The following is a 12,822-nucleotide window of genomic DNA, read 5'->3' on the forward strand; positions in this document are numbered from 1 at the left end:
CATCTGCAGATTGTGGTTGTTGCATTGCTCTATCAACTGAAAAGGTAACACTCTCATCCTCTATACTTAGGGTCAATTTCTTACCGAACACGTCTATCATTGCTTTAGCCGTGTTTAAGAATGGTCTTCCTAATATGAGAGGAACTTGAGAATCTTCTTCCATGTCCAGAACAACAAAATCTACTGGAAATACTAAAGTACCAACTTTAACTAGCATGTTCTCCATTATCCCTCTAGGATATTTTATTGATCTATCGACTAGTTGTATGCTTATTCTGGTTGGTTTCAATTCTCCAAGGTCTAGTTTAGTGTATAGTGAATACGGCATTAGATTTATACTAGCACCCAAGTCTGCCAATGCTTCTATTGAACTAAGACTACCCAGAAAACATGGAATTGTGAAACTTCCCTGGATCAGATAGTTTTTCTGGTATCTTATTCAACAGCACTGCTGAACAATTAGCATTCATAGTAAGAGAGTTCTTCAATTTTCTTTCTATTTGAGATTAGATCTTTCAAGAATTTAGCATATCTAGGCATTCCTGAAATCACATCAATGAAAGGAAGATTTACATTTATCTGTTTAAACATATCCAAGAATTTGGATTGCTCGGCTTCAAGTTTCTCTTTCTTCATTTTACTCGGGTAAGGAAGTGGTGGTTGGTATGGTTTAACATAAGGTTTATCCTTAACTTTGTTATCTTCATTAACCTTCTCAACTACCAGTTCTTTTTCCTTATCTTGATCAGGTTGTGGTTCTTGTGGAGTAGGAATAGCTTCATCAGAAGTTACAGGTATTTCAGGTGGTTTAAGTGTTGTACCACTTCTTTGTGGTAATGGCTTTAGCTGTTTCATTTCGGGGGTTAGCATTTGTATCACTAGGTAGACTTCCCGGTTTTCTTTCACCTATTAACCTTGCTAGGTTACTTACTTCTTGTTCCAGATTTTGAATAGAAGCTTGTTGATTTCTAAATGCTTGAGCATTTTGTTCATTAGTTTGTTTCTGAGATGTGAAAAACTGCGTTTGAGTTTCAACTAGCTTCGTCATCATATCTTCTAAATTCGGCTTTTTATCATCGGTTTGTTGTGGTGGTTTGTTTTGAAAATTAGGTCTTTGCTGATTGTAATTATTATTGGATACTTGTTGATTGCTAGGACCTTGTTGGTTGTTGTATGGAATATTTCGGTTATAATTCTGGTTTTGATTGTAAATCGGTCTTGGTGGTTGATAATTATTCTGATAATTATTTCCAGGCCTTTGGTTTATGTATGAAATATTCTCTCTTTGTTCCATTGTTAATTCAATACTGAGACAATCTTTTGTCAAATGTGGTCCTCCACACTGCTCACAACTAATTCGTATTGAGTGAATATCCTTAGTCATCTTTTCCATTCGTCTCTCCACAGCATCTATCTTTATGGAAATGGAATCTAAGTCATGGCTAGAATCGGCTCTAGATGCTTTAGATGATCTAACGATATCTTTTTCTTGGTGCCACTCATGTGAGTGGGAAGCAGTGTTATCAATAATTTTGTAAGCATCAGTTTTGGTTTTCTTCATAATAGAACCACCAGCTGCTATATCTATGTCTTTCCTTGTAGTGATGTCGCATCCTTGGTAGAATATTTGTACTATTTGACAGGTGTCTAAACCATGTTGCGGACATCCTCTTAATAACTTTCCAAATCTTGTCCACGCCTCATATAGAGTTTCATTCGGCTTCTGTGTGAATGTAACAATTTCTCCTTGAAGTCTTACGGCTTTAGATGCAGGAAAGAATTGTTTAAGAAATTTTTCAACTAAAACGTCCCATGTATCAATCGCCCCTTCAGGTAACGATTCCAACCAATCTTTGGCTTCTCCCTTTAAAGTCCAGGGAAATAACATGAGATATATCTGTTCATCCTCCACTTCTCGGATTTTAAATAGTGTGCAGATCCTATTAAAGGTACGTAGATGTTCATTTGGATCTTCCTTCGGCGCACCACTAAATTGGCATTGATTAGTCACCATGTGTAGAATTTGTCCTTTGATTTCATAATCTGGCGCATTAATGTCTGGATGAGTAATTGCGTGACCTTGGCCAGTACGTTTAGCTCTCATTCTGTCTTCCATACTTAAAGGTTCTGTTACTTCCATAATTGAATTTGTAGAATCGGAATCACTAGAGGATTCTGATTTAATGGTTCGTTCCTCAACAATCTCTGTTTGAATGATTGGTGGTTCCGGAGGAAAGTTTAGTGGTTCAGGATCTACGAATCGTCCCTGAATATTCTCCGGATTCTCAATTGTGAGGTTGGGTTCAAAAAATGGATTATCGGAAATTTGAACTGGAGTACTTGGTCGACTGGATGACGATTCTAAAGAAAAATCAACGGCGGTAATATTTGCTAAATGTCTTGATCTAGTTACAGGTGGTGAATGTACAAAAGGTGGTGAACGTCTTGCTCGGTGCATTCACTGAATATCCTATTAGTTTTTAAAAGGAAAGAAAAATTATAATAAGTTATCCAATCAATAGACTTTTCTGATTTTGCCCACGTTTCGAATAGCCAAAAGATGCAGCAGAGGGGCAGGATTCGTTTGGTCTCAATATAATTGAGGACTGTTTGGCTCCAATAACCCAGTCCACGTACAAATTCAATTATTACTACGAACCAGAAAATTTTGATGTCTATCAATTTAACCACTTAAAATAAATTTTCGTAATTTTAAGAAATTTAGATAAGAAGTAGAATAAAAATCTATGTCCTAAAACTAGAATAGCGAGAAATAAGAAAGAAAAAGAATTCGTCGAAAAAGGTCGAAAAAGAAAAATGGTTGAAAAATAAAAGGTGACGGAAAAATAAAAGAAACTTATAACACTTAAAAACACTTGACTAACCTAACCTTATTACTACAACTAACTTAAAATTATAATCGCAAATTGAGATTACTAATTGGAATGATAATTGATACATAGGTAAAAGTCGTCTAAAAATATTAAAGCTTACAGGAAAAACTAAATCTCAAATGGAAATAACTTAAAAAGAAACTAAAACTTAAAAAGGCGTCGCAAAATTCTAAAGTACCTAAATCTTAGTCTAAAGAAAAAGCACTTAAGGGATTTTATGGCAAAGCCTAAAAATCTATAAATAAAAATAACTATGGCAAAAACTATGAATTAAAACTAAATACGAGCGAAAAATACAAATATTACGCTAAAACGATTAAAAGGGACAAAATATAAAAATATACAAAAAGTTGTAAAAAGTACAATTTGTATAAAAATATTATTTTTATATTATTTATTTTATAAAACTATTAATTTTATATTTTAATTAAACTAATTTAACTAAATATATAAATTAAATAAAAAGAAACTTAAAATAAAATTAATTATAATAATAATAAGTAATTAGGGTTAATAATAATAATAATTAATAATTACTTCGTAATTAATGCTGATTAGGGTTCCTGTGTGGCGTGTCAGATTGTCTCCGCGAGTTGCGGTATTAGAAGCTGTAAACTCCGCGAGTCGCGGGGTTCCAAAATTCAAATGACAGGTTGTTTAAAATTCGACGCGTTTTTTTTTTTATTATTTTATATTTTCTGTTTTCTATTTTAAAATCTAAAATATTTATATAATAAAAACTTATATTTAAAAACTAAAATAAAAATAAAGAAACTTTATAAAACTAAAATATTTAATAAAATCTTAAAATATATATAAATTTTTGTTTTTCTTTTTATATTTTCGAATAATTAAAAACGTATTTTTACAAAAGTGAATTTTAATAAAAGTAAACTAAAAATAAAAATCTTTTTTTTTATGTAGCGTTGCACTTCCGGCTTTTAAGCTAAATTGTTCCCTGGCAGCGGCGCCAAAAATACTTGATATTATGCGAGGTGTATATAAAATAGCTTTATATTTCAGCAGGAAATATTATTAAATACGATACAATTTTACACAAGATATTTATTTATTTAGAGAATGGATATACTTAAACCTTGCTACAACACTTATAGGCAGTGTACCTAATCGTACAGTAGTGTAGTTTTTAGTAAGTCCGGTTCGTTCCACAGGGAAAATCTTTAAACAAAGCTTAACGCTATATTAGTTTACTTTTATAAAAATACAAATATATATATAAGTAATATTATTATTATAAAGGGGGTTTTTACCGTTTAATGACCGGTTTGTCGATTTTAAAACTTTAGTCGCAGTTAAAACCAAATGTAAAATAATAAATAAATACAAGACTTAATTTAAAGCGTAAAGTAAATAACGATAATGAAATTGCGAATAATAAAAGTGCGATAAAATAAACTTGCGATAATTAAAAAGTACGATAATTAAAAGTGCAATTAAATATAATAACAATAAATAAAAGTGCTATAATTAGAAGTGCAATTAAATATAAAATAAAGGAAATAAAATATGAAATAAAAGAATTACGCTTATTTAAACTTCCGTAATCATGATGTTTGACGTGTTGATTTTAGTTTTATGCCCATGGGTTAATTGTCCTTTGTACTGGATTATTTAATATGTCCATACAGATTTGTCCATAATAGTCCACCAGTCATAAATATAAAGAGCGAAAACCTTCATCAAATTATTCTTATTCTCGAAGTCAAATATTCCAACTAATTGGGGATTCGAATTGTAATAAGGTTTTAATACTTTGTTTAATGAATACACCAGGTTATCGACTGCATGTAAACCAAGGTTTTACTACTTTATTAACAATTACACCAATTACCCTTGAATGTAATTCACCCCTGTTTCAACAAGTCTATTAACTATTAATCCAGTTCCGTGTCCGGTAAAATGAATAATTATTGGTATTTATAGATATCCCGCCCACCGTACCCAGTCAAGCGTATGTGGTTATATATAAATACGTCAAATTATAAGTCTGTATATTAAATTAACAAGGTATTGTTTAGTTAATATAAAACCCATTAATAGCCCATAGTCTAATTTCCACAAGTGTCGTTCTTTTATCCAAACCCCAATTATGGTACAAAGCCCAATTACCCAATTTTAGTAATTAGCCCAACATCATGATTACTTCAGATTAAATAAGCATAATAATAACTTAGCTACGAGACATTAAATTACAAAGTTTGAACATAACTTACAATAATTAAAGTAGCGTAGCGTTACACGGACAGAATTTTGACTTACACCCTTACAACTTTCGCTAACATACCGTTATTATTAGGATTAAAATTAAAATTAAAATATAAATATAAATATATACGTTTAGATAGATGGATGGATATATATTATGTGGTTTTTGCGATCAAACTGCGTTTGCTTTTATAGGGAATTGAGTCCAGGTGAACTCCGCGACTCGCGGCATTTTTTGCCTTCAAACTCCGCGAGTCGCGGAGTTTGAAATTCCAGCTCACTCCAAATTGGATCTTAGTCTGCCGACGGTTTATTATATAATATAATATATATGTAATTTATATAATTAATTATATATTATGTTATATTTATATGCATAGTTAACTTGTAATTTTTAGTCCGTTGCGTCGAGCGTTGAGAGTTGATTCTGGTCCCGGTTCCGGATTTTCGAACGTCCTTGCGTACAATTTAATATCTTGTACTTTGCGTTTTGAATCTTGTACTCTTGTAATTTCGAGACGTTTCTTATCAATAATTGGAACCTCTTTGATTGTCTTTTGTACTTTTGAGATTTTTGGTCGTTTGCATCTTCAATTCGTCGAATCTGTCTTTTGTCTTCACCTTTTATTATTTAAAAGAATATCACTTGTAAATAGAACAATTGCAACTAAAAGCTTGTCTTTCTTGAGGAATAATGCTATGAAATATATGTTCGTTTTTAGCATTATCAATTATTATTATTATTATTATCATTGATATTAAAGTTATTATTATTATAATTATTATTATTACTATTATTATTATTATCATTAGTATTAAAATGATTAATAAAATTTTTGTTATTATTATTATTAACATTAGTATTAATATTAATATTATTATCACTACTATTATGATTGTTATCATTATTATTATTAATAACATTATTAATATCATTATTATTAAAAATTATCATTTTCATTTTTGTTATTAGTATTATCATTATTAATAAAGTTATTATTATTATTATTATTATTATTATTATTATTATTATTATTATTATTATTATTATTATTATTATTATTATTATTAGTAAATCAATATTATCAAAACTATTATTCTAACAAATAAATATTTTGTATATTAAATATACATATTACATATACTAGAATTATATTAATATTTCATATAACTATATATAAAAAATAATAACATTTTTTATATAAATACTTGCATATAGCAAACTAATGATATTTTATATATATTAATAACTAAATGTATAGATATTAATCATTTTAAATATATATACAAAATAAATATATATAACATATAATTTAAGATATAATATAAGTATACGTTTTTAAATAGAATTTAGTATAAATTCTATATAACTACAAATATATAAATTATATATATTAATAAATGAAATTATGTAATTTCCATTATATGTGTTAATATATATGTATGTATATATATATATATATATATATATATATATATATATATATATATATATATATATATATATATATATATATAAATGATATAGGTTCGTGAATCCGAGGCCAACCTTGCATTTGTTCAATGACGACATATGTATTTTTACTACTAAATACAGTATTGTGAGTTTCATTTGCTCCCTTTTTAAATGCTTTTGCAATATATATTTTTGGGATTGAGAATACATGCGCTATTTTTTATAAATGTTTGACGAAATAGACACAAGTAATTGAAACTAAATTCTATGGTTGAAAGCTCGAAGCCGAATATGCCCATTTTTGCTTGGTAGCCTAAGAATTAGTAAACCGATCTACAAATTGACACGAATCCTAAAGATAGATCTATTGGGCCTAACAAACCCCATCCATGGTTGCGGATGCTTTAGTACTTCGAGTTTATTTTATCATGTCCGATGGATATCCTGGAATGATGGGGATATGCTTATATGCATCTTGTTAATGTCGGTTACCAGGTGTTCAATCCATATGAATGATTTTTATCTCTATGCATGGGACGTATATTTATGAGAAATGGAAATAAAAATCTTGTGGTCTATTAAAATGATGAAAATGATCAATTATGAAAAAACTAATGAACTCACCAACCTTTTGGTTGACACTTTAAAGCATGCTTATTCTCAGGTATGAAAGAAATCTTCCGCTGTGCATTTGCTCATTTTAGAGATATTACTTGGAGTCATTCACGACATATTTCAAAAGACGTTGCATTCGAGTCGTTGAGTTCATCAAGATTATTATTAAGTCAATTATAGTTGGATATATTATGAAATGGTATGCATGCCTGTCAACTTCCGATGCGATGAAAGTTTGTCTTTTAAAAACGAATGCAATGTTTGTAAAATGTATCATATAGAGGTCAAGTAGCTCGCGATGTAACCAAACGTAATGTATTCGTTCAGATGGATTAGGACGGGGCACTACAATTTTTAAGCTGATCCAAATGTTTTCATTCAAAAATTTTGGTAAATTCAAAACATTCGGGGTTGATCCTGCCACACTAGTTTTGATCCATCCACACCAAAACAATATAAATTACCTATTTTACCCTTATAAATAGTATATTGACTAAATATTAGTTTAAGGGTAAAATAGGAAGTTTGGATTAATTTGGTGTGGATGGATCAAATGCTAGTGTGTAAAGATCACCTCCCAAAATTGAAGGCGCCAAATCAAATTGGGGTAGCTAAAAGGTTTCTGAACAACACACTTATCTCTTTTTTGACCAAAGAAACTCAAGCTATCTCTTTTTTCACCAAAGAACACAGTACAGGTATCTATCTTGTCTGTTATTAACGATTCTTTTAGATTGTTTATAACATTATTGCTAACTACTCCATATATAAAATTGTTTATAACTCTGTTGCGCTAAATGAATAGATGTTCTTCATATAAGAAGTTTTCTAATGAGAATGTTGTCTTTAACAAATTCGGCCATGCTTTGATTAATTTTGCATTTAAAATAGTCAACTACTCTGTAGAATTAACTTCCAATAACAAGCATTTTAAATAAAAACAGCCATAAACTTGAATTAACTTCCAAGAAATCTTAAATATTTTTGAGCATAAGACGATGAAAAGATGCAACTCCGTATTATGTGTGGATTATGGACCATCCAAAATGCGTATTATGCTTGCTTTATTAATTTTTATTTTTATGTAGCTAAAAGGTTTATAAATATACAAGTATTTTATGTTAAATGATTACATGTTATTCATATAATTGCTGAGTACGTATTGTTCGTTACATTCTTTTAGATTATGTCAATGGAAGGAAACAAGAACTCTTGCCAGCTTAGATCCGGTAAACATGTTGAGGCTACTGTGACTCAAACCACCAAGAAAAGCAAAAGCAAACAGTTCCTTGCTCCCAATACAATGAGAAAAGTGAGTTTAACAAATAAAAGAATTTATGTTACTCCTGATAACTCTAAAGGGTTATACGCAAAATCCAAGGGCCAAACAAGTGATAGGAGGCCGAGGGTTAAAAAAAGTAAAGCTCCAGATGGAATAAGAGTCAGTCATGGTGAGTTCATATTAACTATTTCATTACTCTGTACACATATCATGTATTATTTATGAAGGTATTAGCAGGGTTGCGGATGTATGGAATTTAGATGTGTTTGGTGATAGATTTCACATTAAACCTTGATCTGGTGTGTATTAGTTGTTTTTGCTGTATCTGGCTTGTTTTTTGTTGTATGTTTCTGTTGGGTTAAGACAATCTTCAGCCCATTTATTATGCTTGTTGGGCTTAGCCCATTATACTTAGCTAGGGTATTTGGCTATATATGGCCTCTCTTCATGTATTGATAATTCATTCACAATATATAATAATACATGTATTGATTACATTACTTAACACAGACAATCCTGAAGATCAAAATTTAGAGGGAAAGTTGGTGTCTAGACACAAAAAAGTTAGACACGAAGAAGCTAGAAGTCTTAGAGATGAAGAAACGGATACGGAGCCCGGGCCTGAGTATGAAGCCAACAATGATATTTACGATGGTTATGTATATGGAAATGAATATTATGATGATTTTGAAGACCACCAACGAGAAACCACCCAACAATTAGAAGGTTTATTTGTTATATATTGCTTGATTCTTTTTATTATGTTAAAGAATGTATTCTAACTTTTAGTATCCTTTTTTATTATGTGAGTAAAGAAGTAAATGCGAGTACTCAACCTGTGATGAATGTTGATCAGCAAACCACCCAACTAGTAGATGAATCAGGTTATTTTTAGTTTTTCTAATTTGTTTTGTTTATTTGATTTATATTGTTGATTGTATTAGTAGTATATCAATTGTAAATCAAGTGCTCATATTTTGTAGATAAAGGCGACAGAGTTCGAGGACCGGCACTTATGCGAAAAATCTAGAAACAGAAGGCATCTGTTCGAATTCCAATTTCTGTTAATGAACATGGACAGCCGATTTGTAAAAACAGTAGTAAACTCACCCAATTTCTTGGTAACTTAACGCGGAGCTACCAATATTGTCCAGTTTATAGACTGTAGAATCAAGTTAAAACACAAAAAAAAAAAGATAAGCTGCTCAACTTCTTAAGGGTACGTATTTTAAAATCTGTGTGATAATAAGCCTTTTTTACTTCTCAAGTGATATGTTTTCTCTTTTTATAATTTGTAGACAAAGTTTGATATTCCACAAACTACTGATTCTTGGATACTCCAGTCATATGGTCGAAAAATAAAAAATTGAAGGGCGAGAATAAAGGAAACCTACTTTGATCCGTCTTTATCAATGGAGGTTCAATTGAATTCACCACCTGAAGAACTGACCAAAAGACATTGGAGAAGACTTCTTGAATATTGGAGTAGAGAAAGGGTGAAGGTATGAAATAATCTTACACTTGGTGTAACTTTTTTTATATTATATTATTTTCATATTAGAATATTTGATATATTTTCTTTTTTAGGCGATGACCGACAAAAATAAAGCCAATATGGCTAAAGAGAAGTTGACGCAATTGACCGGGAAAAAAAGTTTTGCAAGAATCCGTGAAGAACTGAAGATAATATCATGGGGAAATTATTAATATAGTATAGCTTTTGAATATACATTGTTAATAGTTACCTCGTTTTTACTCATTGCAGACGAGTTTCGGAAGAGAACCTACTCGGGTCGATATGTTTAAGAAATGTTTTACAAATGGAAGTGCTGATGGTGAAGCTGCAACTGTACTGGTAAGTAATTTTACAAACACTATTATGATGTATGAAAGAATCAAAAGTGGATCAAATATATCCTACACATGATATCAGTAGATGTATATTTATATGTTAATCACCATAAACCACCTATGAGGTTTTTATTGCATTTGAAGTAGACTTTTAGTGACTTTTACCTTTGTGATATGTTCCTGCGCTTCATTTGGGTTATTTTATATTTTAAGTTAATTAGTTGTATATTTATATGTTAATCACCATAAACCACTTGATAATCTTCTAACCAATTTATTTGAGGTGAATATTAATAGAGTCTTCAATTGATAGTCACCACTTGCTTTTCATTATGTATTAATGTCGAAATCCCAAAATCCTAGTCTAGCATTAATACGTTCAGCATTGGATATATATCGAATATCTGGGTGTGATTGTGCTATACTTTGATTGGGCATTGCATATATCGAATACCAGAGTAGAATCATTTCTGTCATACCGAAATATGTTGCATGACATATATTTATATGCCTGTTTAAATATCAATTTTTTTTATGCAGAAACAAATGAAAGAACTTACGGACAAACTTGTGGACGGTGAAACTGATACACCCGGACCAGACAATGTTTTTTCCCAGGTAATGGGGCGCAATAATTCTGGTTCTGCCCAAACGTATGGACTGGGCGTTCGTGCTAAAGACTTGTGGGGCGTAGTACCTGGTCGATCAGCCATTCGTAAGGAGAACGCTCAACTCAAGTCTGATAAGGCAGAACTTGATAATGAAAGTTCAAGGTTAAAAGCCCAGTTGGCTCGGAAGAATAATGGTTCTGGTGTTGAGAATGAAGGTTCGGGTCATCAGGATAATGGTTCGGTTGTTAAACGTTTAAAGGTATGTTTCAATTTAATAGCTTACCTTACTGTTTTTCTACCCTTTTAGCCTTCATAAATGTTTTTTTTTTTTTTTTTGAAACTAAATTTTAGGTGAGAGATGAAGCGTATGTGAAAAGCATTACAAACAACAAGGTAGCAAGAGGAAAGTTGGTAAGCATGGATCCAACTACGGTTGTTTTGCAGACAGAACTTGGAGCTGGTTGGTGTGAGGTAGAGCTTCAAGTGGCCATCGAAATAAATGAAGTTTTGTTTAGGCCATATGAGCATATGAGATACATTCATGACGTCATTGGTACGTCTACTGCTTGGCCTACTGCGTTGATCGAGGTATGTCTTTGTTAATTTTGTACTAAAATTATGAATTCATTTTTATAACGTGCACCTTTATGCTTATACGTGGATGGTTTAATTGTAGGTGGCAGATTTTGATGACTGATCAAGATAGATTGGTGGCGGATTGAAGAGTTTGTGTGTTTTGTAATGCTGGCCGGTTTGATTATAATGTTTGAACATGAATATTAATTGTTTTATGAGTTTGTGTGTTTGAGAAAATGATCTGTAATATGTTGATGTTACCTAGACATGTTCTTGCATTTGTGGTGTTGAAACAATATTATAATCTGTAATCGATAATATTTTTTGGATTGCAACAATATTAATATTTGTTTTGTAATTATAATGAATAATAAATTGATGCAGCAAAAGAAAACTGGATCCGAACCAGGACCAAAAGGACCAAATAGCTGAAGCAGGCCCGAAAGGCCCAAAATGGCTGAATCAGGCCTGTAAGGCCCAAATAGCATTACCGGGCATAAAAGGCCCAGATAGCTGAAGCAGATACAAAAGGCCCAATTATCTGAACTGGGCTAGAAAGGCCCAATTACCATATCCTGGCCCAAAACCCAAAATCAACCCGAATATCCGAACCGGATATTCGGAACTCCTATTACTTGTTAGGACCCTTTTTTGGTACTAACATATACATATCTCAGGACCCTTTTTTGTGGTACAAAATTAACATCTACTTATAATTAGGACTCTTTTTGTGGTACTTAATTAACATATAGTTAACTTAGGACCCTTTTTTGTGGTACTAAATTGAATTAGGACCCTTTTCTGTGGTACTTAATTAACATCTAATTTTATTAGGACCCTTTTTGTGGTACTAAATTATATTAGGACCCCTTTTTTGTGGTACTTAATTAACATCTACTTATATTAGGACCTTTTTTGTGGTACTAAATTATATTAGTACACTTTTTTGGAGGCCTAATAGGTTCTAACAATACAAATTTATGCGTCAGATTATATTGTAAAGGGTCCTAAGATGGTCTTCTATAAGGACACTTTTTATGCTGTTAATAGGACTCATGAAACCGGTCCTATAAACATTAGGACCCTTTTTGGTTAATACGACGCCTACCTATACGTCCAATGGTTTGAGGGACCTATGAGGCCAAAGGTCCTAAGAATAGGCTTTTTACGACCCTTTTGGGGGTCCTAAGATAACAGTTTTCTTGTAGTGAGGAGAACCGTTCGATAGCACCAAATATAGGGGAATGATTGGGTCTCTTCTATATTTAACGGCAAGTCGGCTCGATATCATGTTTAGTGTGTACTTATGTG

General features: G+C 31.3%; 1 protein-coding gene across 1 annotated transcript; it reads left to right on the forward strand.

The window, feature by feature from the left end:
• Nucleotides 1-9,885: 9,885 nt before the first annotated feature.
• On the forward strand, nt 9,886-11,632 carry LOC139900745 (uncharacterized). The gene is made up of 6 exons (XM_071883503.1): nt 9,886-9,975; nt 10,061-10,132; nt 10,239-10,328; nt 10,865-11,194; nt 11,287-11,523; nt 11,612-11,632. The coding sequence occupies exons 1-6, from the start codon at nt 9,886-9,888 to the stop codon at nt 11,630-11,632; spliced, it is 840 nt and encodes a 279-aa protein (XP_071739604.1).
• The last annotated feature ends 1,190 nt before the right edge of the window (nt 11,633-12,822 follow it).

Source organism: Rutidosis leptorrhynchoides, chromosome 3 (genome assembly GCF_046630445.1).
Source record: "Rutidosis leptorrhynchoides isolate AG116_Rl617_1_P2 chromosome 3, CSIRO_AGI_Rlap_v1, whole genome shotgun sequence".
Classification (NCBI taxonomy): domain Eukaryota; kingdom Viridiplantae; phylum Streptophyta; class Magnoliopsida; order Asterales; family Asteraceae; genus Rutidosis; species Rutidosis leptorrhynchoides.

Bases quoted from the DNA above. Each gene is read 5' to 3' on its own strand.
- LOC139900745 (XM_071883503.1), top strand. From the start codon at position 9,886: ATGGAGGTTCAATTGAATTCACCACCTGAAGAACTGACCAAAAGACAT. The intron at 9,976-10,060 runs GTATGAAATAAT...TTTCTTTTTTAG, and splicing joins GGAGTAGAGAAAGGGTGAAG to GCGATGACCGACAAAAATAA. The intron at 11,524-11,611 runs GTATGTCTTTGT...GTTTAATTGTAG, and splicing joins GGCCTACTGCGTTGATCGAG to GTGGCAGATTTTGATGACTG.